We start from the raw sequence: 27,337 nt of genomic DNA, 5'->3' as shown, positions 1-27,337 counted from the left end.
CTCAAAACAAACAAAGAGACATACAGACACACAGCACCAGAAATGCTACAGCTGGGTCCCTAGGACAGGCAATGCTTGGAAGACAAAGAGGACTAATCCCGGAGGGTTCCTTGGTCTTAGACTTGGAGGAAAGTGTGTCTCGGCTGAGATCAGGTGCCAGACGATTTACACATCAGGAAGGGGACAAGTTCAGGGAAAAGGGGAGGAAAAAAAGAACTGCATTCACTTGGTCTCTGACCTAGTCTTTTGGGAACTGAGAGTCATTAGGAAAAAATACTTGTGTCCAGAGCAGTTTTCCACTTGGGAATATGAGATCAGAGGCTGGGGTACCAAGAGGGAAATGAGCCTAATGAGCAGATACGGGGAGCTGTAAATACTCTCTGGTCGCCTGTCAGCCTGTGAGAACTTGGATGGGAAGGGACAAGGTCTCCCTCTGTTCTTCCAAGCCCTAATTATGGCTGGGGGCCCATGCTTTACTCCGTCCTGCTGTCTCAGCTGAGAACAGAGCTTTAGTCCCTACCATCTGGAGTCAGGGAGGCATTCAGACTTGTCACAAGGAGACTTTGTCACACACCCCAGCCAGGTGAGCCCAACGACCCGGTGTGCCGTGGATGACAGGGTCAGAAGAATGGAAGCCAAGTTCATTAACCTGTCTTCGCCTGAGAGCCAATTCAACTTAGTGCAGGACAGGTGATCACTGTGTTCATTTGTTTGTTTGATTACATGATGTATTTATCCAGTGGCTGTGTCAATTTCACAGAGTGGGTGCCCACACTTTTGTTGATCTTCCATATTCTATTCCTTTAACTTACTATTAAGGCAATGGCAGTTTATTTTACCACCCAGTGTCTCAGGAACCACACGAGTTTCTTAGATAATTGCTCTGCCTCATCCGTTTCATTCACTACCCGCCCCCCCATCCCGACTCTCTGCCTCGCTGTGTGTTGAACAGACATTTTTAAGTTTGTGTAAATCACAGCAGAAACTTGCCATTCCAATATGGAGCCTCGAATTCGTTTGTCCATGGGAGGCTTCAGAACTGGCATTTCTGGGAACCATTTCTATACTTTGCGGGGAAAAGATGGCTGATCTGGCCTCCTTGGGTTGTGTCTATTCCCAGCATAACCGGGATGGTGAGGTCTGTAAAGACAGGGAATACACAACCCAGGAGGACATGGTGTCTTGTGACTGGTGATGGGTGAGTAGTCCTCAAAGAAGTTAGAGAGGGAGGGAGCCAAACCAGAAGAGACTCTTAAAAACAGAACAAATTGTGGGTTGATGGGGGGAGGGAGGAGGGAGAGGCTGAGTGATGGGTATTGAGCACTGTGGGGATGAGCACTGGGTGTTGTATGGAAACCAATTTGACAATGAATTTCATATTTTAAAAAAAGGGGGGTCAGGACTCTGAAATCCCAAGATGACACAATACAGGGGCCAGAACTCAGTCAAGAGAAGACACCAAGAAGGGGATCTGTGGCAACTCATGGGATGCCTTGAGACCATGATGTATACAGAGGGAGACGTAGCGTGGGCAAGGACGGCCCTGTGCCTTGAGATGACAATTGTAGCAGAGAGACCACTTCACTCCTCACATGTGTGACAGCGTCTGTCATCAGTCTCCATCAGGCTCATTGCCCTTGCAGCACTGGCTTTGCTCTTTGCCTTGAACTTTTGAAACAATACTTTCCCTTGGGGCCTTTGTACTGGCCATTCCCTCTGCCAGGTAAAGGCTTCCCACATAATCCTTTCTGTCTCATATGAGTTCTGTTTTCCAATGTCACCTTGTTTGCAGAATTTGCCTAAATACCCACTAAAATAGAATGCCCTATTGGCTCCCTCCTTTATTCCTGCTTTTCTTTTCTTCACAGCAGCCCTCACCATCTGAAAAGTTATAGAATTCTCTTGCTTGCTTATATACTTTTTCTCCATGTTTCTAGGGATTTTCGTTCTTCACCACACCCTATGCTCATTGCCTGAAACATGGTCAGCACTCAATTTATATTCTGAATACTTGAAGAATTTCTCAGTGAAATTATAAAATATGTCGTTACTTACAGAAGAAGCTTTTTGACAAAAAAAAAAACACCCTACATCAATGTGGCAGAAGGAATCCCTTAATGGGGGCCATATCTATACACAACATATTTAAACGAGTATCTGGGGGCGCCTGGGTGGTTCAGGCTTAGAAGCGTCCAACTCTTGATTTCGGCTCAGGTCTCCACCATAAGCTAACATTTTGGAGATCCAACGGATCTAATCCAGACTGATTGGTTAGTCCTAGATTTTGGGGAAATGTTAAAATCAGGGTTAAAATCAGGGTTGGGATTAGGTGCTGGGATATTTGAACTCTGGGAGCGACAGAACTCACAAGGTAGGAGTAATCAACACAGGGGTCATGCAGTTATTATTGGGAACACAGAATCTCCAGGAAATCTTTCTTTGTGTCCAGACCAGTGTCCCCCAGGGAAATCATGTGCTGTAGGTTAGACAAGCAAGAGGGAAACATGTCTCATGAACAGACAAAGGAAACCAGAAATGTCTCCTCTGTGCAGTCCCTCTGCCTGTGCCACTGGGGGTGATGCGACCTGATTATTGCTTCTAGAGTCCGAAGCTTGGCTGGATGACTCATGCTAGCCTCCTTCCCACCATCTTCTGCAGGGAGAGGGTTTAGTTGCCACCGATAACCATCCAGGAGGAATTCAGACAGCCACATGGACACGTCACCCTCAGAGCTCCCAGCAGGTCCAGCAGGAAAGGGTCAGAGAGAATCAATGCCAGGTGCATTTACTTGAGGTCACCGCACAGCCACCAGCCTAGCCCAGAACCTGGAGATCTCTATGGTCATGTGCTTGGCTGACCATGCCTTCCTGAAAAACCACAGTGGACAAGGTCAGAGAAGGCCCTGTTCCTTTGGTACTTGCCTTATATGGCAGAGTCATAGTAGAATGAAATAAGTGTGTGCTGTAAGAGCCTCAGGCAGAAATCTTATGAAGACGGTGATTCAGAGCCTAGACTGACTGTCACGGTGCGTGCAGAATTCTGTAGAGCAAGGTCTGAACAAACCTTTGGGTGTTGTGCAAACCGGAAACAGGACCAGAGTGTGCCCACTACCCTTGTCAAGAAAGAGGTCACAATGCAAAGGCCAGGAAAAACAAAGAAAAGATGCCACATCTGAACAGTGAAAGGGACTTATCCACCTTCTCTAAGATCACAGGACATCCAATGGGTCAAAGAAATATGAACCAGGCACAGAAAAAAAAACCAAGTCTCCTACTGCTTCATTATTACCTGCCCAACTTTGGCTGTGCTTTGCATATTTCCTGTGCCGAAGGGTTGATTTATTCCCTTAGCACACTTTTCTCTTGGAGCATTCAGTCTGTAAGGTGATCCACATGCTGAACAACCCACTAATTTCGTCTTCTGACCACATTTAATTTTGCTCCTTATTATTTTTTCTGGGCATCAAGGAGGCAACAAGACTTGGAATGTTGTCAGACCTCAGGATGCTCTTTCTTCTTCACGGCCCCTCAGGTTTCAGTGACCATATGAACCATGAAATCTTTTGTGCCACTTCAATTTCATTTCACTCTTGCCTCTCTTTCTCTCTCTCTCTCTCTCTCTCTCTGTGTGTGTGTGTGTGTGTGTGTGTGTGTGTGTGTGTGTTTCTCTGATTTTGAGCAGATGGTTTGTTTTCCTTTAAATGCAGGACAGAAAAGAAGCACGCCAGTCTGACCTGTCAATTGTATTTGTCCATAAGAAACTCAATCATTGGAATTCAGGTACCATTTTTACATCATTTGTGAGGAATGATAATGGATCTGGCCACATTGGTTTATAGCCACTCTGAGCTTAATTATTGGGGCTGGAGGTGAGAACTCATGGAAGAACACAGCTCAGGGAGTGATGATTTGCTGTGTGTGTGTGTGTGTGTGTGTGTGTGTGTGTGTGTGTGTGTGTCTTGTCTTCTGGAGGGGGATCTGTTTCCAGAGCAGGGGTGCCTTAGCTAATATATTCTAAGTTGACTCTAATAATACAGAAGCCAGCACTCAATCAGCACAGGGTATTCAGGAGGGCTCCTTGTAAATTTACAGGAGGCTTTGCAGATAGATTCTAAAATATAAGCAGTATATAGTGTGGATGAGTGACTCCTTTCCCTCTAAGGGGAACCAGCAATGAGGCCACCCATTTCTTTGAAATTGCCTGACACCATCTCTGATTTCTCTTCTGTTTACTCCTCTTCACACAACACTTCCTATTTTGGAGCCCAATAGCTCCAAGTAGTATGATCCTCAGGGTCTTAGCAGAGGCCATTCCCTCAGCCAGCACACACTTCCCCAGAAATGCTTGCAGATCCTGCCCTCCTTTCACTGAAGTCTCTGTTCAAATGTCACCTGTCACGGGTCTTGACCAAATACCAATTACACAATGACACTCGTATCCACGCTCTCCTTTATATCTACTTTTGTTCTCTTCATAGCACTTTGACACCCTCTAATGTCTTATTAGTATTTTTATTTGTTTCTATTCATTCTCCATCATTGGATGATACTTGCGTTCGGTTTTTCAGTATCCCATGCTCATGGCCTAGACAATGCCTGGAACATGTTTGACAATCAGCACATATTCCTCCCATGCAGGAAAGATATTCTTAGTAAAACAGTAAAATGCATGACCTCTGCTGGGGAGTGTGGAGAATGAGACCAAAACACCTAATCGAGGTGAAACAGGAGGGAATCTCTTTAAAAGGACAATCCTTTGGGGACAAAAGGGACAAGATACTGAAATGAACTTCTTGACTGCACAATATAAATGGTAGCATTTCAACTATGTGAGTAAACTGTTGATGTGAAAATTAATGATGTCCTTTGCCTCTTTCTGGCAGTCAGTGCAACCTCATGGAACCAGGAAATATCACACGGATATCAAAATTTCTTCTCCTGGGATTTTCAGGGAGACCAGAACTGCAGCCCCTCATATTTGGACTTTTCCTCTCCATGTACCTGATCACTGTGTTTGGCAACCTGCTCATCATTCTGGCCGTCAGCTCTGACTCCCACCTCCACACGTCCATGTACTTCTTCCTGGCCAACCTGTCCTTTGTAGACATCTGCTTCACCTCCACCACCGTCCCGAAGATGCTCTGGAACATCCAGACTCAGACCAAAGTCATAACCTATGAGGACTGCATCACCCAGATGAACTTCTTCATAATCTTTTCAGGGTTGGACATCTATCTCCTGGCTGTGATGGCCTATGACAGGTTTGTGGCCATCTGTCACCCCCTCCACTATAAGGTCATCATGAACCCCTGGCTCTGTGGGCTGCTGGTCCTGGTGTCCTGGATCACAAGTGTCCTGCATTCCTTGTTACAAACTTCAATGGTGTTGCAGCTGTCCTTCTGTACAGAGGTAGAAATCCCCCACTTTTTCTGTGAACTCAATCAGATGATCCAACTTGCCTGTTCTGACACCTTTCTTAATAACGTGGTGATGTATTTTGCAGCTATGCTGCTGGCTGGAGGTCCCCTTGCTGGGATCCTTTACTCTTATTCTAAGATAGTTTCAACCATAATTGGAATCTCATCAGCTCAGGGCAAGTATAAAGCGTTTTCCACCTGTGCATCTCACCTTTTAGTTGTCTCCTTATTTTTTTGTACGAGCCTAGGAGTGTACCTCAGCTCTGCTGCCACCCAGAGCTCACACTCAAGTGCAACAGCCTCGGTGATGTACACGGTGGTCACGCCCATGCTGAACCCCTTCATCTACAGCCTGAGGAACAAAGACCTAAAGGTGGTTCTTAAAAGAATCATTTGGATTTCATTGATGTGAGGGCCAATCATATTAGGGCTGAAGACGTGCCCATGATTGCAAGTCTCAAAGCTTCAAAGTCAAGAATTAGTTATTCTTTGATTAGACTGTGGAAGTGGAATCTGCTCCTCTATTTATTTGCTGGAATTTCCATCTTTATTTATGTCAACTTCTCTATACATTTAAGTAACTTTATTAAGCTTCTGCTGTTTCTGATATACAGACAGTTTCCCCTTTGTCTATTTTCATATGTCACCAATGTTTTCCTCAACCTTGGATCATGAATGCCTGGAAATTTCTATATTTCACATGGGAGTAGTTGGATTTCTTAAAATTAATTTCATTTCAAATGACTTATACCATGCCAGGTAAATTTCCCCTAGATTTCCTGAGATCATTATCATGAATTACTCGTCATATGGAATAAAGCTACACTTGATCAATAAGCCATTTCCATAATTTTATTGTCAAGGAGAATACAAAACCACAGTTTCCACCTTGAGTCTCTCGGTCTTTTTCCTTCACTTCATTTAATACTCCTCCTGATGATGTGGATTCTAACATTGTTCCATTTAAACCTCAGGCTATTGACACCAATGCTTAGTCAGGAAAGCCCGGGCTCTCACCTGCACCCGTGTATTTTTGGACATTCCCACAGACCTTTCCCTGACCAGGCCTACGCTGTGACTGCACAGGTCCCTGGGTTCTTATTGTGATCACAAGACACACATCAGCAACACCTATCAGAGAACTCTAAAAACGGAAATGTATTACTCACATAAGCTGGAGGGCACAGGGATGCCCAAGGGCCATTTCTGGATGTCTCAGAGGGGGAGAGAGAGATGGAGAGGGAGACAGAGAGAGTGCTGCTGAAGGGCCTGGGTCTATTAAGGCCCACGGCCAGAGTGGCTAGGTGTTTGAGGATTCACACTTCACTGGAGAATTTTATTGGGTAGAATTTATGTGCTGAAGGGGAAAAGCTGATTCACTTATGTGTCAGTATGTAGGTTATCCAGGACTTTCTGAAGAGATACTGTATGGCTGAGGGTAGCTGAGCCATATGTTTATTTAAATAATAAACAATATGTTTATTTCACATGGTTGTCTTTGAATTCGATGCCCCAGAAATCTAAAGCTTAATTTCAGGCACTTATGCTAAACATGCTATTGTGCTTTATAACCGGTCTCCTGGTTTTATTCTGTTATTTAGCTCGGGGTCCAGAAAGCCTCCCATAGCCGCTGGCAAACCTGATTAGCAAATATTCATCTCCCAGTGGAGTGTACTTAGAAAGACCTATTTGAATAAATAGATCAACCTGATGTTCTTAGTATCGGCATGACCATAAATATGAGGAGGCAAAATTTCGAAACATTCATTTTGCTCCACAAAAAATAGTTCTCTCTTTTTTTTAATGTCCCAGTTCACGCTACGCACCTCTTTACTAAAGCACGGAAGATGGTGTTCACAACTGAGGGGGTTTATTCACTGAGGTGCAGGATTGCTGAGTGCCTTCTATCTTTTATCAGTGAATTATCTTCCCATTTCTGCTAGAAAACTTCTCGTGCTAGCTGCTAATATGATTCTTTCCGTTGTTACACAAAATAACTTCCTTTTCCTAATATTTGTCACAAATGCCGAGAGATGGTGAATGAACACTACCAGTATCACCCATTTCGTACCTCTTTCCTGCCCTGAAATCTCTTCCACCCGCATGACCAGAGGATGCTTCACCCGAGAGCTGGATGTCCTGCTGGGGTGTGGCTCAGGGTCCCCAGTTCTTCTGCACAAACGTGCATGTCCTTCAAACTCTCCCTGTTACCCAGAAGGGAGCCCTCACGTGGTCACTTGTTCATCAAGTCATGGGAAATACACTTGAATCACTGAATGGTCATGAGTGCCCTCCTCAATTGTCAAATCATATGACACTAGTAAAAGGTAGAACGTGTTCAAATTAGTTCAGGTCGGTTGCTCGGATGATTGTGTCAGTCAGCTCTTGCTGTATAACATTCTTTCCTTGTCACTTGGGATGTTGAAATGATGTGGGATCACCGAGGACAACGGTCACAAAAGAATCCTTGAGTTGTTTTACCGTGCAAAAAAATGTGCTCTCATAGCAAGGCGGCAGGACTCATGGCCAGAGAGCGCTGCACTGGGATTGTGGAAAGTGAGTGATTATATACTTTTAAGTTCGTGGAGGGAGGGAAGGGTAGAGATAACATAAACGTCGAAGGAATTTCCGTACGCTGAAAGTGACCTTGGAGGTCTGGCTCCTGTCGAGAATAATGGTGCTTTTTGTCTCCAACAAAACATCAGTATCAGAGTAGCCGTGAGTTCCTGGAGAATGTCATTCCCTGCATTTCTTGGGGATTTATCAGTGAGCTACAGTTGTTGGGAATCTGACTTCGAGCAACATTTCTCATGCTTTTTGTTCTCTTTGTCAATAATACCTTTACAATCAAAAGGCATTGTATCGGGAAACTTTTCTGACCTCTGCTGGGCTCCTCACGGGTCTGTGGTCAGGACTGAATCCCTACCTGGTATTTCTAGGGCCCATCCATGACGTTGTGTCTGTGGCTGTCATGCTCTTCTGTTTCAGCCAGATTCTTGGTCTTATTTCTACATTTCGATTTGTAGGATAGTCTTCTATTTACAAATTACGTACACTTATGTGTATTCTTTGAGTTGGATCTCACTGTGCCTACATCCGTACATAAACTTGCTTCCCTTCCGTTACAAAAGCTATCTCCACACCTGTAATGGAGAGTCAGCTAACTGTGCTCCAAATCCTCCTCTGAGCCCTGCTCCATAGATATGTCCCCGATTAAATCATTGAAGTATAATTATACACAATACACCGCGTATTGAAAGGGTATAATTTGGTACGTTAAAGGAGCTACACAAGAATGTAGAGCACATGGGGTGCCTGCGTGGCTCAGTCTCTTAAGCGTCTGACTCCAGCTCAGGTGCGTGGGTTCGAGCCCCCCACCGGGCTCTGTGCTGACAGCTAGAGCCTGGAGCCTACTTCGGATCGTGTGTTTCCCTCTCTGTCAACCCTCCCCTGCTCATGCTCTGTCTCTCTCTCTCTCTCCTCAAAAATAATTAAATGTTTAAAAATTTTACAAAAATATAATGAAAAGCACATAGTGCAAGTTTCCATCTGTGTATAATTTAAGGGTCTACATAAGCTTTAATTGCTTTCTCAGGTAATTGTTAAAAATTCAAGCTCCCCGAGCCTCTCTTTCCTTATTTCTGTAGGCAGTGCGGACCCTAAACGTTAATTCCTATGTCTTGTAAGGAAAAAAATTAAATGCATTTTTACTCAAAGAAAACATTCAAGTGTAGTGGTTGTGTCTTGTGTGTGTGTGTGTGTGTGTGTACATTTTTCTTTCAGATAATCACACTCCCCATACATGTACACACACAGATGATTTATGATTTCATCTTTTATGTTGCAAGGAGACTTGACAGACAGTTGGACAGGAGAGCACTGAAAAGAATGAATGGTTGTAGCAACAAAAAATAAAGGGAAACTAAATAAAGAACATATGTAAAAGGAAGGGGTAATAGACACAAAATTTTAATTTATCACATGTTACCATAATTCTGATCATGAGTTCCTTTCTTGTGTCACTGCCTCAAAAGATTCATGGTCAGACCACACTCACATTGATGCCCCACAGAAATCACTGTATCAGGTAAAGGGGCAAAATGTTTCAAAATCTATTTCATTTTATTTCTATTAATGTGGTTTCTTTACGTGTCAATTGCCCTTACCCAAGGGAAGCTGATAAATGAATTGAGAGTCTTAAACTCAGTTCCCTCAAATCATATTATTGACTCTGTCCCTATGAGATTCTTACTGCTGCTGTAAAATGTCCCCATTTTAGCTGCTTAAAATGAGCAAATACACACTCTTACAATTCTGGAGTCAGAAGCTTCGAAGGAGTCTCGTCGGGCTAATAGCAAGGTGTCTGCAGGGTTGTGGTCCTTCTGGAGGCTCAGGGGAGAATCTGTTTCCTTTCCATTTCCAGTCTGTCACTGGTCACCTGCAGTTCTTGGCTCATGGCTCTTCCTCCACCTTCAGAGCCAGCAGGGTAGGTTTTCAAAGTCTCTCTAGCACCAACTCTTTTGTCTCCCTCCTCAACATTTGAAGGACTGTCGTGATTGCCTTTGTCCCACCTGGACAATCACAGCTCTTTTCCTCTCAATGGCAGCTGATCAGCCGCTCCGATCAATCTGTTACCTTAATCCTTGTTTGCTATAAAAAATAACATGTTGTAGATACTAGGGATTAGGATGTGAACATATTTGGGAGGGCCTTATTTTGCCCACTACAAAGTCTTTTTCATAAGTGTATTATTTTGGTCACATAAAATCAATAAGCACAGAATTGACACAGCCTGAAGAAGGAGCGAATACACGATCCTTTCACAATTACAGGGACGCAAGGACAAGATTTGGTGCAGAAGCCTTCATGCTACCCACACTTATCTCTAACACAGGATCATCTTCTTGCTAATCAAACAGTGGTCCACAGACCCGGACCTGCACTTCAGCATCACTCAGGAGCTTGGAGAAATGCAGAATCTCTGGGCCACCCAGGACGTGAGATAAGATTTTGCGTTTGTAGTGGGATCCGTGTGGATTCACGGGCACAGTGACGTTGGAGACATGCTGGTCCAGCTGGGTTTCTCACCGTTTATGGTGAGACATTGGTGGCAGGATAACAGTATTTTGGGGGTGCTTTCCTGGGGATTGTAGGTGCTGGGCAGCTTCCCTTCAGACTTTGACTGACGTCCCAGGGGAAAATTCATTTCTGGCTGAGAACCACGACCCCAAGTTTGAGAACCGGAAGCATCCTGACAGAATCAATCTCAAGGGACACCACATACTCAGGTATTAAATTTGGACAGATGACAAGACACGACCAAGCACCATTTCTACAATGTAGAATGGAGTTCATAAATGTACTTCCTTGGGGATAAGATGTTTATAAAGATCAAATCAAAACTCCCTATGAGATGTTAAGCTCACATTGTGGTACACAAAAGGATCTAAATACATCTTGTTCTATTTAACAAGCATTTTGTAACAAAGAACCAAATGGCAGCTTTTAACTTGTGATAAAGTAGGTGATGGCAAAAGTGTCTTGACGCCAATGTGGTTAGTGCCCAAGGTTTATTATCAGAAGAAGTCAGTTTTCCGCCTTATTAAAAAGAAGAATAGATATTGGGTCGCTTGGGTGGCTCAAATGGTTGAGATTATGATGTGAGCCAAAATCAGACTGAGTGTTTAACAGACTGAGCCACCCAGGAGACGCACATTTATTCATTTTAAACACAAACTCATTTCTAATCTCTTATTTTATGTTGAAAGGAAACTTGAGGGAAAGTTGCAGAATAAATGTTTGAATTAACATGCATTTAAAAGAATGCGTACATGTAGACAAAAAGATATAAAGTAAATGAGAGACATACATTTAAATGATGACTTACTTTTCCTGTTGTAATGTCTCAAAGACATCAAAATCTGAAGTACGTTTGAATTTATGCATTGAGAAATTCTTTACTAGTTCAAGAGGATTAATAACTCCAAATTGATTCTAAATTTCTTCTTTTACTTGAAGATGGGATTATAACACAAAATGCCTTTACCTGGGGGAAGTTAAATGGATGAATGAAGAAGCTTAATCTCAGGGTCTTAACAAAACTTAATTGGGAAAACTGTATTAAAGTCCTAATGCTAATGTAAAATGACTACATTAGTATTCTAAAACATTTATGCTGGATGCATGGATGGTTCAGTCAATTAAGCATCTGATTTTGGCTCAGCCGTGATCTCAGGGCTCATGATCTTGAGCCCCATGTCAGGTGAGCCCCACTTCTCTCTCCCATCTCTCTCTCTCTCTCTCTCTGCCCCTCATGGGATTCTCTCTTTGCCCTTTGCTCACTTGTGCCTTTTCTCTCTATTTCAAAAATAAATTAATTAAATTAAATTAAATTAATATAAAAATAAACACATTATGTTCTTATAATTCTGTGAATCAGAAGCTGAAGTAGCTCTCATTGGGCTAATATGAAGATGTTTGCAAGGCTTGGTTCCTTCCAGAAACTACAGGGAAGAATCTGTTTACTTTTCTATTCCAAGCTTTTCCAAGCAAAAAGTATCTATAAAAATAGATCTACCCTATGACCCAGCAATAACACTGCTAGGAATTTACCCAAGGGTTCCAGGAGTGCTGATGCATAGGGGCACTTGTACCCCAATGTTTATAGCAGCACTCTCAACAATAGCCAAATGACGGAAAGAGCCTAAATGTCCATCAACTGAGGAATGGATAAAGAAGATGTGGTTTATACACACGATGGAATACTATGTGGCAATGAGAAAGAATGAAATCTGGCCTTTTGTAGCAACGTGGATGGAACTGGAGAGTGTGATGCTAAGTGAAACAAGTCATACAGAGAAAGACAGATACCTTATGTTTTCACTCTTATGTGGATCCCGAGAAACTTAACAGAAGACCAGGGGGGAGGAGAAGAAAAAAAAAAGTTAGAGAGGGAGGGAGCCAAATCATAAGAGACTCTAAAAAACTGAGAACAAACTGAAGGTTGATGGGGTGTGGGAGGGAGGGGAGGGTGGGGGATGGGTATTGAGGAGGGCACCTGTCGGGATGAGCCCTGGGTGTTGTATGGAAACCAATTTGGCAATAAATTTCATATTTAAAAAAAAGTATCGGGGCACCTGGGTGGCGCAGTCGGTTAAGCGTCCGACTTCAGACAGGTCACGATCTCGCAGTCTGTGAGTTCGAGCCCTGTGCGGGCTCTGGGCTGATGGCTCAGAGCCTGGAGCCTGTTTCCGATTCTGTGTCTCCCTCTCTCTCTGCCCCTCCCCCGTTCATGCTCTGTCTCTCTCTGTCCCAAAAATAAATAAACGTTGAAAAAAAAAAAAAAGTATCTAAACATATGCCATACAACAAAAGCCTCACAAAGAGGGGCTAAAGAGCAGCTCTTAACTTGTGACATTGTATGCAATTCCTAAATGTTTGGTAAATGTGTCATGAAGCTGAGGTATGTAGTGCTTGGGGTTTATATCAAGGAACTTAGTTGCCCTCCTTGTTTAAAAGGAAAACAGGAATGTTCTATAGATGGCAGGGCTGTGTCTCCACCACAAGACGTACATGGTCTAATATATATTCCAAGGTGACTTTCGTAACACAGAGGTCACAACTCAATCAGCACGTGGTATTTTGGAGGTCCAAGGAGTGTAATCCAGACCGATTGCTAGTCCTAGACTTTGGGGAAATGCTGAAATCAGGCTTGGGATAAGGTGCTGGGAGGTCTGTACTCTAGGAGCAGCGGTGTGCACAAGGAAGGATTAATCAACCCTGGATATGCGTGGTTATAACCTGGTCTATTGGGAACACAATCTCCAGGAAAACTCTCCCTTGTGTCCACACCAGTGTCCCCCAGGAAATCATGTGCTGTAGGTCAGAGGAGTGGGAGGGAAACGTGCCCTCTCAGCAGAAGAGGAAACTGCGAGTATCTCCTGTGTGAAGTCCCTCTGCTTGTACCACCTGATGGGACCTGGTTGTTGCTTCTGGAGTCTGAAGCTTGGCTGGGAGACTCATGCTAGCCTCCTTCCTGCTGTCTTGTGTGGGGACAGAGTTTAGCCACCACCAATAACCAACCATCCAGGGGAAATTCACACTGCCGCATGGGCACCTCTCCCTCAGAGCTCCCATCCAGGTGAGACTGGTGATTGTATTTATTCTTGGGAAGCTTATTCATTGAAATTCAGGTACCATTTTACATTGTTTAGGGGAATGATAATGGATCTGGGTATCTTGAGTTAGAGCCACTCCGAGCTTAATTGTTGGGGTGAGGGTTGAGAACTCATGGAAAGAACACAGCCCAGAGAACAATGATTTGGGGTGTGTGTGTGTGTGTGTGTGCACCTTGTGGAATGGGATACGTACACAGAGCAGAGGTATATGGTCTAATATATTCCAAGATGACTCTTGTAACACAGAGGCCAGAAATCAACACATGGTGTTCAGTAGGGGCTGTATGTCAATTTAACGTTTATTTATTTTTGAGACAGAGAGAGACAGAGCATGAACGGGGGAGGGGCAGAGAGAGAGGGAGACACAGAATCGGAAACAGGCTCCAGGCTCTGAGCCATCAGCCCAGAGCCCGACGCGGGGCTCGAACTCACGGACCGCGAGATCGTGACCTGAGCTGAAGTCGGATGCTTAACCGACTGCGCCACCCAGGCGCCCCATCTATGTCAATTTAAAGGATGCCTTTGCAAGTAGATTCTAAAATACAAGCAGTACATAGCGTGGGTGAGGGACTCCTTTCTCTTGAAGGGGAACCAGCAACGAGGCCACCTATTTCTTTGAAATTGCCTGACACCAACTCTGATATCTCTCCTGGTAATTCTCCATTCCCAAACATGCTTCCTGTTTTGGACCCAAATAGCTCGAAGTAGGATCATCCTCGGGGCCTTAGCAGAGGCCATTCCCTCGGCCAGCACACACTTCCCCAGACAGGCTCTGGGCTCCCGCCTTCCTTTCCTTGAGGTCTCTGTTCTAAGGTCACCTGTTCACCACACTCTGCTTTACACTGACCCTGGTTTCCTCAAAGTTCTTAACACCCTCTGAGTCTTATTAATATTTTTATTTGTTTCTAATCACTCTCCTTCATTAGATTATAGTGGCTTTTGGTTTTCAGTATCCCGTACTCATGGCCTAGACAATGCCTGGAACATGTTTGACACTCAGTACATACTCCTCCAATGCAGGAAAGATATTCTTAGTAAAAGAGTAAAATGCACGACCTCTGTTGGGGAATGCAGAGAATGAGACCAAAATGCCTAATCAGAGATGCAATGAGAGGGAATCCTTTCAAGGGGACAATCCATACACAAGACACTGAAATTAACTTCTTGACTGCACAATATAAATTGGACCCTTTCAACTATGTGAGTCATGCCTTCAGGTGAAAATTGATGATATCTCTTTTCTCTTTCCAGGGGCCAATTCAACCTCATGGAACCAGGAAATGATACACGACTATTAGAATTTCTGCTTCTGGGATTTTCAGAGGGACCAGAACTTCAGCCCCTCATATTTGGGCTTTTCCTCTCCATGTACCTGATCACTGTGTTTGGGAACCTGCTCATCATCCTGGCCGTCAGCTCTGACTCCCACCTCCACACCCCCATGTACTTCTTCCTCGCCAACCTGTCCTTTGTAGACATCTGCATCACCTCCACAATCATCCCGAAGATGCTGGTGAACATCCAGACTCAGAGTAAAGTTATAACCTATGACGACTGCATCACACAGATGGACTTTTTCTTAATCTTTTCAGTGTTGGACATGTATCTCCTGACCATGATGGCCTATGACAGGTTTGTGGCCATCTGTCACCCCCTACACTACACAGTCATGATGAAACCCCAGCTCTGTGGACTGCTGGTTCTGGTGTCCTGGATCATGAGTGTCCTGCATTCCTTGTTACAAACCTTAATGGTGTTGCAGCTGTCCTTCTGTACAGAGGTAGAAATCCCCCACTTTTTTTGTGAACTCAATCAGATGACCCAACTGGCTTGTTCTGACACCTTTTTTAATCACTTGGTGACGTATCTTGCAGCTATGCTGCTGGGTGGTGGTCCCTTCATTGGGATCCTTTACTCTTACTCCAAGATAGCTTTCTGCATACAGAGAATCTCATCAGCTCACGGGAAGTATAAAGCATTTTCCACCTGTGCATCTCACCTCTCCGTTGTCTCCCTATTTTATTGTACTGGCCTGGGAGTGTACCTCAGCTCTGCTGCTACCCGGAGCTCCCACTTGAGTGCCACAGCCTCGGTGATGTACACGGTGGTCACGCCCATGCTGAACCCCTTCATCTACAGCCTGAGGAACAGAGACATAAAGGAGGCTCTGAGGAGATTCTCTGGGATGGTAGCTATAAAAGTTCCAATTGTCCTGGGGTTGAAGAATTTCCCATGATTGCAGGCCTCATGGTTTTAAATGAATAAGGTGTGTGTGTGTGTGTGTGTGTGTGTGTGTGTGTGTGTGTTTAAAGCAAATTATGGTTATAGAGAGTGCTTCTTTCATTTATCTCCTGGAATTTTTATTTTTTAAACTACTCAGTACAATTTACTTACTTATTTAAAAAAACTTTTTTTTTTTTTTACCTTTCTCTGATATGCAATCATTTCTCCTTCATTTTTTTCCTTTATTTCTACCAATCACTGAGCATGGAATGTTTTTCCATTTCTTTTTGTCTTCTTCAATTTCTTTCATAAACCTTCTATTCAGTGTACAGATCTTTTACCTTTATTTGTAAATTGATTCCCAACCTGTGATATGGAAAACTTAGGAATTCCCATTTATCTAATGGAACTGCTTGGATTTCTTAAGAATAATTTATTCCCAAATGACAAAAATTACCCCATTTAATATGTCCTTAGTTTTCCTAAAAGAATATTCATTTGTTACCACTCTGATGGAAAAATTTCAGTTTGATCAGTAGTTCATTTCTATTCTATTCTGTTTTATTCTATTCTATTCTATTCTAACTCTGGGACCACAGTTTTTCACTTTGTGTCTGTCATTCTTTTGTATATCACTACAATAACTGCTCTTCCTGATGAACAGAAAAGTGTGTTTTATAAGAGCCCATCAGCTTTTTTCTCCGAATTAGGATCCCATCTTTTTCTCAGGCTCTATGTCCCCAGTGCTTACATTAGTCACTGGCAACACTGATTATCAAAAACTTGTCTGCCAGTGGAGTCTACACGGAAACAGAAATTCAAATAAGTAGAATGACTTAATACGGCCTTGGAGTCAAAGATGACCTTGACTATGATAAAGCAAATTTTAAATTCTCCTTTGTATTACTATGCTCTACATTTTTTCTCAAGCTGTACATCTCTCAATCAAGTATGGAATAGCAGTGGCAGTGTTTAAGGGGATTTATTCGCTGGGGTGAACGATTGGTTACTTATTGCCATCAAAAGACTTATAAATAAAAACAATAAAATGGTCCTGAAAGAAATTAAAGAATACATAAATAAATGGGATGACATCCTGTGCTCATGCTTGGAAGATTTTTTATTTAATTTTAGGATGGTTTTAAAAATGTTTTCCAAGAATACCCCATTTTTGTTATTTTCCAATTATCATTGAATCTGTAGATCTTTGGGTAGTGTTGCCATCTTAACAACTTTAATTCTAATTTAAATTTCTCCTAACGAAGGACCACAGCTTTGCTCTCAGTCTGGGCTCCACATCCAGGACCCGCAGCATCAAACCCACCAGGGAGCTTGTTAGAGAAGCAGGGTCCTCGGGGCCCCTGAAGACCTGAGGAATCAGAATTTGCATTTCAACTACAGTCCCTGGTGAATTGTGTGCACAGTGGAGAAACCTTAGTGTGGAACAGGTTTCCTCACCTTCTCGCCATTGACACTTGGAGCTGGGTAACTATTTTTGTCGAGTGCTGTCCTGCGGCTGATGATATTCAGAAGCACCTCTTCAGACATGGACAAAAATCCCAAGAGCAACTCTGGTGGGAACCACTTCCCAGAGTTTCAGAACCAGAAAATCCTGACATCATTCCAATGAAGACTACATGCTGATTGGTTTGTGCCTTTGAGCAGCACATTGAATTCCTCTGAGCCCATTTCTACAATAGATAACACAGCTCATGAAAGTACTACATCATAGATTGTACTTTTGTCAAAATTAAATCATAGAATCCCTTTAGTGTGCTAAGCTAGTCTATGCTACAGAAAATCGAAATGTATCTCTTATAATTAATAAACACTTCATCAGGAGGGAAAAATGACAGTTTGTAACTTGTGATCTAATAATGAAATTCCTAATTGTTTCTGCTAAACTATTACACAAACAAAGAGGTTAGTACCCCAACTTTTTAAAATGTATTTATTGAAATTCAAGGATCCAAGAAGCTCAGAGGGTCCCCGAGGGACTGACGAACAGTAACCTCCTTGCTTCTGGCAGCTTTGCACCCGACCACCTCCCCCGATGCCCAGCAAAAACCATGCGAGAACACATTTGCCTCCCCCCAAAGACGAAAGTGCCAATATCTTCCTAATGTCAAACACCTTACATATGGCGGGGCCAAGGGAAAAAATGAGCAAGGGGATAAGCCAACACTTCACAAAAGGAAGTGCACGCGATTGGCTGCAAGGTGCGCAGTTACAAGGTCAACCACGGAAGACTTCGCTTTCACGTGCCTCTCACATCTTTACGTGGGGAATTCGTCTTCATGGGGCCTGACAGCAGGTGAGGGCAGCCCTGTTATCCCTTTTGCTTTTTAGTATTTATTTCTTTGAGAGAGAGAGAGCACAAGCAGGGGAGGGAGGGTGAGAGAGAGAGAGCACAAAGCAGGGGAGGGACAGAGAGAGTCCCAAGCAGGCTCCATGCTGTCAGCACAGAGCCCAACAAGGGGCTGGATCTCACGAACGGTGAGATCTGAGCTGAGCCGAAACCAAGAAGACGTCTCTTAACCCACTGAGCCACCCAGGCGCTCATCTCCCTTCCCTATGCGACGTCCTCTCATCGATACTCTTGGACTCTGGGTATTGGTCTCTTTTTCACAAACCCAAGGGACACCTCGAATCCTCATTCTGTATGTCAGCCAGTGGACAGAGGCTTCCCCAGACCATGCTCTGTAAATGCTCCCGACATCACGACAGTCCAGTTTTGTACCAAAAAACTTGTTTCACATGATTATGCTTGACCGCATGATGCCATCCGTATATTTATATTATTGTTCTCTGTCCTTGGTGCTACACAGAAACATACGCTAGTGAAGGGATTTCACCTTCTTTGTTCACTTTTGTTTTTGTCACAATGTATATGAATAGATGGTTAGTATGAAAAACCCAAGGATATGAAAAATTATAGAATTTAAAAAATAAAGGATAATGAAACCAGGTTAAAATGACTAGTTTCCAAACAACTGTCCACAGCAAAATTATGTGAAAACTAAAAACTAATTGAAATTGGTATAAAAAAGAAATTGTTAATGATATCAACATGGATTCATAACTAAATTGTCAATGGCCTACACGCAAAAAAATGTAATATATAATGTTCCTACAATGCTCAGTTTGTATTTGTGGGATGACTCAGAAATTAGGTCTCAAAGTATAAGGACATTGACCATTTGGCAAGGTTGTATTTCATTTCCTTGGAAAAGGTTGAATTGCTAAATAACATCTAGAATGAAGGGATATCTAAACTAATACTGGCGTCAATGGATATCTATCTGGAAGAATATGCAATTGGTCCCCTCCTCAGACACTTCACAAAAATTCAGAGGGATTATGACCCCAGTGTAAGTGTAACCATACAATATAGCAGAACATCAAGGAAACTACATATAACATTCACAGGTGAGCAAAACCACTAAATAAAGCCATAATCTCAGAAGTAAGAAGATAGATTTATTTAAATAAAATTAAAAATTTTTATGATCAAAATATGTGGCAAAAATCAATTGAGAAACAATGATCTCAGGAAATCATTTGAAATGTTGGTAATGTTTTAAAAATAAAAGAGAGAGAGAGAGAGAATAACCTATGGGCATATAATAAAAATAAAACCAATCAGGATGGTCAACAAACATATGACCTTGGCTGAAACTGAGGGATGGTTTAGGAAAATAACAAGAACTGTCTCTTTCACCCACAAGCCTGGAAAAAAACTTACAGGACTGTTACACTGTTTGTGCTTCAAACTTTCAAATAGGAGCCAAAGGGCTATTCTGAATTTGTTGGCATAAGAGTAAGTGTTACAAGGTTGAACGCAGAATCTGAAAGCAGCTGTATTACATACATATACTGACATTCTGTCACCAGGAGTTTCCCAGTCTCTGCACCCATCCTGCCCAGAGCCTGCCCTGTGTAGGGGAGCGTCCTGTGCCCTGTAAGATGTTCAGAGAATCCCTGACCTCTGTGCACCCCTCTCCAGCGTGACAGACAAAGTGTCTCCAGACATTGATCAATGTCCCCTGGGGGACAAAGTTACACCTGATTAGAACCACACATTGAATTGAACAATCTCAACATATTTTTTGTAGCATGGCCATAATAGCAATTGAATGGTAGAATAAGAAAGATCTTCAAAAGTGTGAACGGCAGTCATTCGGTGAAACTGACATTAGCACTGAATAAATACATTATAACTTAAACGAGCAAACACACAGACACAGCGATATGCTCTGGGCTAAATTGGATTGGCCCTCAGGAGATGACATTTAATGTTCTCGACTTCCACTCTCTCTGACCCTCTCATCCACGGATGACGAGGCTGAGTTGTCTGACAGGAAGGTCTCCTTGTGGAAGTCTGAATCCCTCCCTGGATGCTGAATTCCTCCCTGGATGCTAGATTATAGATCATTTTCTCCTCAATGGAGAAAGCAGGAAGGTCAGAGAAGCATCAGCCCCCAGCCAATATGAGTACTCAGAAGACCAGACGAAAACCACACCCCTTCCTGTCTAAGGTTGCACACACGGACAGACAGGAGACTAGGAGGCATTTTCGGCACCCTGTATCTGCTCGTTAGGTACATGTCTCTCTTCTTACTCCAGCATGGCTCCCAAGTGGACAACCCTTTGGCACACAAAGGACATTTCTCTAATGAATCTCTGATCCCAAGAGACCAGTTTGGAAGCACTAAGTGCAGTTAGGTTTTTTGTTATTCCTTTTCCATGAATGTGACCCCTTCCTGATGAGTAAGCTCACAGCACCACTGTGAGTTACAGTTTCCTCCAGGTCTATGTATATGGGATCAATTCCTTGATTTCTCTTTCTGTTGCTTCATTATTGCTGTATAGAAATGCAACCGATTTCTGTACATTGATTGTATATCCTGCAAAAATTCTTAACAAGATACTAGCAAATTGAATTCAACAGTGGATCCAAAGAATTATTCACCATGATCACATGGGATTCATTCCTGAGCTGCAAGTCTGGTTCAATATTTGCAAATCAATGTGATACATCACATTAATAGAAGAAAGGACAAGAACCATATGATCCTGTCAGTGGATGCAGAAAAAGCATTCAACAGAATACAGAATCTTTCTTGATAAAAATGCTCAAGAAAGTCGGGACAGAAGGAACACCCCTTAACACCATAAAAGCCATACAAAAAAGGCCCACAACTAATGATCATCCTCCATGGGAAAAGATTGAGAGATTTCCCCCAAAGATCAGGAGCATGACAGGGATGTCCACTCTCACTGCTGCTGTTTAACATAGTGTTGGGGGTCCTAGCCTCAGCAATCAGACAACAAAATGAAATAAAGGCATCCAAATTGGCAAAGAAGTCAAACTTTCACGTTTTGCAGATGACATGACACTCTACGTGGAAAACTCGAAAGACTCCACCAAAAAACTGCTAGAGCTGATACATGAAGTCAGCAAAGTCTCAGGATGCTTGAGTGTTTAGAAGTTACCTAACATCACGGCACTGAGCCCTGCATCAGGGCTGACACTGTGGAGCCTGCTTGGGATTCTCCCTGTCTCTGCCCCTCCCCCATCCCTCTCTCTCTCTCTCCTCTCTCTCTCTCAAAATAAATAAATAAACTTAGAAAAGAAACTCTCCAACAAAGCAGTTAAAGCTTATGTGACAGTATTAAAATATACAGAAATAGAAACTCGAAATATCTCCTGTTCATTTGCGTGTGGCTCCTTTAATTCACCAAAGAGCACACTTTACATATGCAGGTTATAGTGTGTAATTACACTCCGATGATTTAATTCAGTGGAAAAAATCGAATGGGTCATGGCTAAGGTTAGGATCTAGAGAACGGGTAGCTGATTCTCACTTAAGAGAGCTGGGAGATAGCACTTCTAATGGGGAAGGAAGCCAAATGTTAATATGGATGTATGAACGATGGAATTACATTTAAGTAATTCACATGATAAAGCAGTTTGTTTCCATGAAGAAAAGATTAACCTCCATACGGGAACCGTATCTGACCATAAATTGGTTGAAGAGAGAAGAGCACTACAGCCAAGCCCAACACCACGCATGAGCCTGAGAAACACAATGTAGAGATTCACACCTGACCCCAGACCCACGAGGAGCCCAGCAGAGATCAGAAACGCTCCCCCACACATGATTCCATTTGATTGTAAAGGTATTATGATATCTCATTTGACAAGGACCGCCTGTTATACTGCAATAGCTGACTGACACAATAACCCAAGCGAACGGACCTTAGACACTTAGAAAATATGCTGATTTTTATTTGTGGCAAATGATCTGACGTTGAAGAGAGCACTCATGATCGTTCTCTGATTCAAGTTTATTTCCCACAACGTTACGAACAAGTGGGCTCCCTTCTGGGTAACTGGGAGAGTTTGAAGGACATGCACGTTTGTGCAGAAGAACTGGGGACCCTGAGCCACATGCCAGCTGGACATCCAGCTCTCATGTGAAGCATCCTCTGGTCGTGCAGGTGGGAGAGATTTCAGAGAGGGACGGAGGCAGGAAATGGGTGGGGCTGATACTGTTCATTTGCCATCATTTGTGACAAATACTGGGAAAAGGAACCTATTTCATGCGACGGTAGGAAGACTCATGATAGCAGGTAGCGCTGCAAAGCTTTCAGAAGAAACGGGAAGCGAATTCGGAGATAAAACAGAAGACACTAAGCAACCCCTTACCTCAGTGAACAAACCACCTCAGCTGCGGACAAAAGCCTCCATGCTTCAATAAACAGAGGCAGCGCATGAAAAAGAAATATTTTGCATAGGAACACAATGGGTGTTTTGCTTCCTCGGGTTTATGGTCTCCTCTGACACCAAGAACATATTAGATCAATCTGTTTATTCCAATTTGTCTTTCCATGTTGACTCCACGGGGAGGTACATATTTGTTCATCAGTTTTTGCCAGTGGCTATGATAGGCCTCTGGATGCCGGGCTGAATAACAGAAAAACAACAACAACAACAACAACAACAACAGAGTCCAGTTATGAGACACAGAAGCGTGTTTGTACAGTAATTGCCTGACATTAGGCTTTTCACTTCTGAGGCACCCATTTCAAAGATCACCATTCATATTAACACACTGCCAGGCGTATGATTCAGTTACTATACAAACATGCAGGCCCTCCCCTCCCACAAATTCCCCCTTTAGAAAGCCCTAGTAATCTAGGTAACAACTGTGAGTGACCCCGCTTTTCCCGTTCGGTGCCCACATTCCGTTACTGGGCTTTTTGTCTGGTTTTTGCTGTTGTTATTTTTGAGTACTGGGGGATAATATTTTATTCTTTTTCTTTAACTGTTTACATGAGTGTAGTTGACACACGATGTTACCTTAGTTTCAGGTCTGCAATACAGTGATTCAACTTCTCTGTACATTATGCGGGGCTCACACAGGTGTACTGACACCTGTCCCATTACCGTTAGTACATCATCGATGACTATGTTCCATACACTGTGTCTTCCATTCTCATTATTGATCATTCCATAACTCCGTCCCGCCTCTCCTTGGCCCATTCGGCCCATCCTCCAACTCCACTCATGTTTTAAATTCATCCATAAAAACTGAGCCCAGAAAAACATAGTCACTCCCCCCATGTACCCCCAAAGAGCCAGATCCTTCATAGTGCTCTCTTTCCTTCCCTGTTAAAGTCTCTCCCTCTCTGAGACCTCCTTCAATGGCTTTTGGGAATCCCATGTGCCCTCAACGTTTGTGAGCAATGAACCTTGTGTTTTTAGAGTCCTCCAGTGGGTGTTGCTGAGGTGTGTCTTGTGACCAAAATAAGAACCCAAAGGCGAGGGCAGTCACAGCATAGGCTCTGGTCAGGGAAACACTTGGGGGAATGTCCACAAGCACAAGGGCATAAGCAAATGCCTGGGGTTTCCTACCTAAGCATTGGTGTCAATAGCCTGAGGCTTAAATGGACCCCTGCTAGAGTCCACATCGTCAAAGAGTTCTTAGGAAAGGGACTTAAAAGAGATTGACAGACTCCAGGTGAAAGCAGTGGTTTTGTATTTTCATCTACAAGAAAATTATGTAGAGGGCCTAGGGGCCAAGTGTAGTGTTTTTCCACATGAATAAGCCACCTTGGGATTATTCTTTGGGGAAAATTAGGGAAAATTTATGTGGCATGGTAGAAATCATGATATAAATTCATTTCAGTTTGAAATGAAATTATTTTTAAGGAGACCAACTTGCCAATTGTAAGGTAAAGAAATTTCCTGGCATTTGTGATCCAACAATTGGGAAAACACTGGGAACGTATGTAAGTGGAGAAAGATGAAATGGTATATCAGACAGAGCAGAAGCTTGATAAAGTGAGTTACCTCAATGTATAGAGAAGTTGATTTCAAACAAACGGAAATGCCAGGAAATAAATAGTAGGAGCAGATTCTACTTCCCCAGACTGATCAAAGATTAGAAGTTCCCGGCTCTGAGGCTCTGAGCCCTGCAATCATGGGCACGTCTTTGGCTTCAGGACGATTGTCCCATGCATTGCTGGAATGCCAACGATTCTTTTTAGAGCCCTCTTTATGTCTCTGTTCCTCAGGCTGTAGATGAAGGGGTTCAGCATGGGCGTGACCACCGTGTACATCACCGAGGCTGTGGCACTCGAGTGGGAGCTCTGGGTAGCAGCAGAGCTAAGGTACACTCCTAGGCTGGTACAATAAAATAAGGAGACAACCGAGAGGTGAGATGCACAGGTGGAAAATGCCTTATACTTGCCCAGAGCTGATGAGATCCCACGTATGGAGGAAACTATCTTAGAATAAGAGTAAAGGACCCCAGCCAGGGGAGCACCGCCCAGCAGCACAGTTGCAAGATCCATCACCAAGTTATTAATAAAGGTGCCAGAACAGGCAAGTTGGATCATCTGATTGAGTTCACAGAAAAAGTGGGGGATTTCTACCTCTGTACAGAAGGACAGCTGCAACACCATTGAAGTTTGTAACAAGGAATGCAGGACACTCGTGATCCAGGACACCAGGACCAGCAGCCCACAGAGCCGGGGGTTCATGATGACCATATAGTTCAGGGGGTAACAGATGGCCACAAACCGGTCATAAGCCATCACAGACAGTAGTAAGTTGTCCAATCCAGCAAAGGCAAGGAAAAAGTACATCTGAGTGATGCAGCCTTCATAGGTTATGACTTTGGTCTGGGTCTGGATGTTCCAGAGCATCTTCGGGACGGTGGTGGAGGTGAAGCAGATGTCTACAAAGGACAGGTTGGCCAGGAAGAAGTACATGGGGGTGTGGAGGCAGGAGTCAGAGTTGACGGCCAGGAGGATGAGCAGGTTGCCAAACAGTGATCAGGTACATGGAGAGGAAAAGCCCAAATGTGAGGGGCTGCAGCTCTGGTCCCTTTGAAAATCCCAGAAGGTTAAACTCTGAAATTTGTGTATCATTTCCTGTTTCCATATGCTGGAGATGACTACCGGGGAACAAAGAAATAACATGACTAATTTTCTCAAAATGAACATTGCAAATATCGTTGAAATTCTACAATTCTTATTTTGCATTCAAAAGATCAATTTCTCTAGTTTTTTACAGAAATTTCCCCTCTCAGGGAAAAATCTCAGGGGAAAAATCCCCTCCCCAAGCCAGCTCTAACTAGGGCTTCACATCCCCCAGTTAGCTTTTTCCCCAACTACTCATCTATTATATATTTTTAATGAGGAATTCTGAAAGCTGTCATGCGTTTGAGGAATAACTTTGAACACTCACTAACCTCCAGGTAAAGAGTATAACTGTCAAGAAACAAAAGCCTGGAGGGTTCAGTGATGGAGAAAGGGGATAAGCAAATAAAGACCAGATAAAATATCAGGAGGTGACAGGTGCCTTGAAGAAAAACAAAGCCTGTGTAAAGGGAAGCGTGGATGGAGGGATGGCTCTTCCTGGTTGTTCGGGCACACCGGCACACATGTAAACAGAGCCCTCGAGGAGACAGGAGACACAAGGTCCTCTGGGGAAGAGCGTGCCCATCGGAGGGAACTATGAGTGCGACGGCTCTGAGGAAAGACGTGGGTTTTTCTAAATTAAGTTTTTAAAGCATGAGGGTGGTCGACACACCAGGTCACGTTAGTTTGGGGGGCGCCACACAGTGATTCAACAAGTGTCAACATCACGCCCTGCTCACCAGGCATGGAGTTGCCATCTGTCACCACACAGCCTGTGACAGCATCACTGACAGTATTCCCTCCGCTGGGCCTTTATCTCCTCTGAGTCTCCCCTTCCTGAACCTGGAAGGAATTCCTTAACCGGAAGCCAGTGTCTCCCACTCCCCTTCACCATCCTGCCTTTGGTTGTTTGCATATTGTGTTAAAGACCCAGGCTCAAAAGAAAGCCAGTGTGTCCAGGGGAAGGAGCGAGAGGAAGACTGATGAGAGGTGGTGGCAGGGAATGTTGAGGAATGAGGTGGCCTCCCTGACACTGATGAAACTTTCTGGCACAAGGAACCCCTCTTCACATGGAGGTCCTTGCACTTTATTAATTTCATTTCCAAGGAATCGTTGAATAGAAATGGGCCTTCTTAGCTTCATATGTTGGTAGTAATCTGGCACCTGTATTTTAAGGGTCGCATACTGGAAGTATGGGTTCCAGGACCTCTGTCTTGAGAACTGCTCATCCCATACACACACACACACACACACACACACACACACACACACATGCTCTATAGCCTCCTTGGACCATGTCACAACCAGACTATTCTCACCTCCAGTCGCAATAATTAGGCAAACAATGATACAAGGCAAGCTGTGCAATATCAGATTGTCTTTCCTATAAGTTGGAAAAACATCCAAATTCTAGTAGATAAGTCTCCAGTGAGCATGTAGATATGGGTCTCGATTTTAAGGTGATCATTTTGTGTCCAGTATTTACAGAAACAAAAATCAAATTCAAAAACTGAGAGCAAGAAAAGTGGGGAGAAATATCTAATGAGCTCAGATGGCCCCTGGTGGTGATGACGAGAAAGTGTCCCTGGTTCTGGGGACACCCCAACCCCAGGTACATCTCCTTGATGCCCAGAATAATAAAGCGGCAAAAAGCAATTTATCTAAAAGGAAAAGTTAGGATGTCTAAGTTATCAAGACATCCCGCTAAATAACAAGCAAGGGAAACCCCCCACAATTCTGTAAGGGTAATATACAGAGTACAACAAGAGTGGCGGATTTTAAAAGATTATTTGCTAGCAAAACCCCACCTCTTATAAATGATATAAAATGCAACACCTTCATCATCAGAAACTCGTGTTTTGAATTTTGGATCTACATATGTTTGCTTTTTGAACTTGGAGAACCAACCAAACTACTCTTTTTTTCATTTAAATTCTACTCAGGTAACATACAGTGCAACATATTGTTTTCAGGAGTAGAATTCAGTGATTCATCACTTACAACACCCAGTGCTCATCACAGCAATTACCCTCCTTAATCCCCACCTCCCATCTAGCCCATCCCCCACCCACCTGCCTCCATCAACCCT

General features: G+C 43.4%; 2 protein-coding genes and 1 pseudogene across 2 annotated transcripts; 2 read left to right on the top strand and 1 right to left on the bottom strand.

Moving 5' to 3' along the window:
* Window positions 1-4,895: 4,895 nt before the first annotated feature.
* LOC112852947 (olfactory receptor-like protein OLF4) lies at window positions 4,896-5,828 on the top strand. The gene has a single exon (XM_086684736.1). It carries the CDS (start codon window positions 4,896-4,898, stop codon window positions 5,826-5,828), a length of 933 nt encoding a protein of 310 aa, XP_086540862.1.
* Window positions 5,829-14,860: 9,032 nt separating this feature from the next.
* On the top strand, window positions 14,861-15,829 carry LOC112852909 (olfactory receptor-like protein OLF4). Its single transcript, XM_025916444.1, has one exon. It carries the CDS (start codon window positions 14,861-14,863, stop codon window positions 15,827-15,829), a length of 969 nt encoding a protein of 322 aa, XP_025772229.1.
* An 8,474-nt stretch (window positions 15,830-24,303) lies between these two features.
* LOC147583704 (olfactory receptor-like protein OLF4) lies at window positions 24,304-25,270 on the bottom strand (annotated as a pseudogene).
* Window positions 25,271-27,337: the final 2,067 nt, after the last annotated feature.

This window comes from Puma concolor, chromosome A2 (assembly GCF_028749965.1).
Source record: "Puma concolor isolate L17-30 chromosome A2, mPumCon1.1.hap2, whole genome shotgun sequence".
NCBI classification, from domain to species: domain Eukaryota; kingdom Metazoa; phylum Chordata; class Mammalia; order Carnivora; family Felidae; genus Puma; species Puma concolor.
The sequence above is the reverse complement of the archived record's forward strand: the minus strand, read 5'-3'. Positions and strand labels throughout refer to the sequence as shown.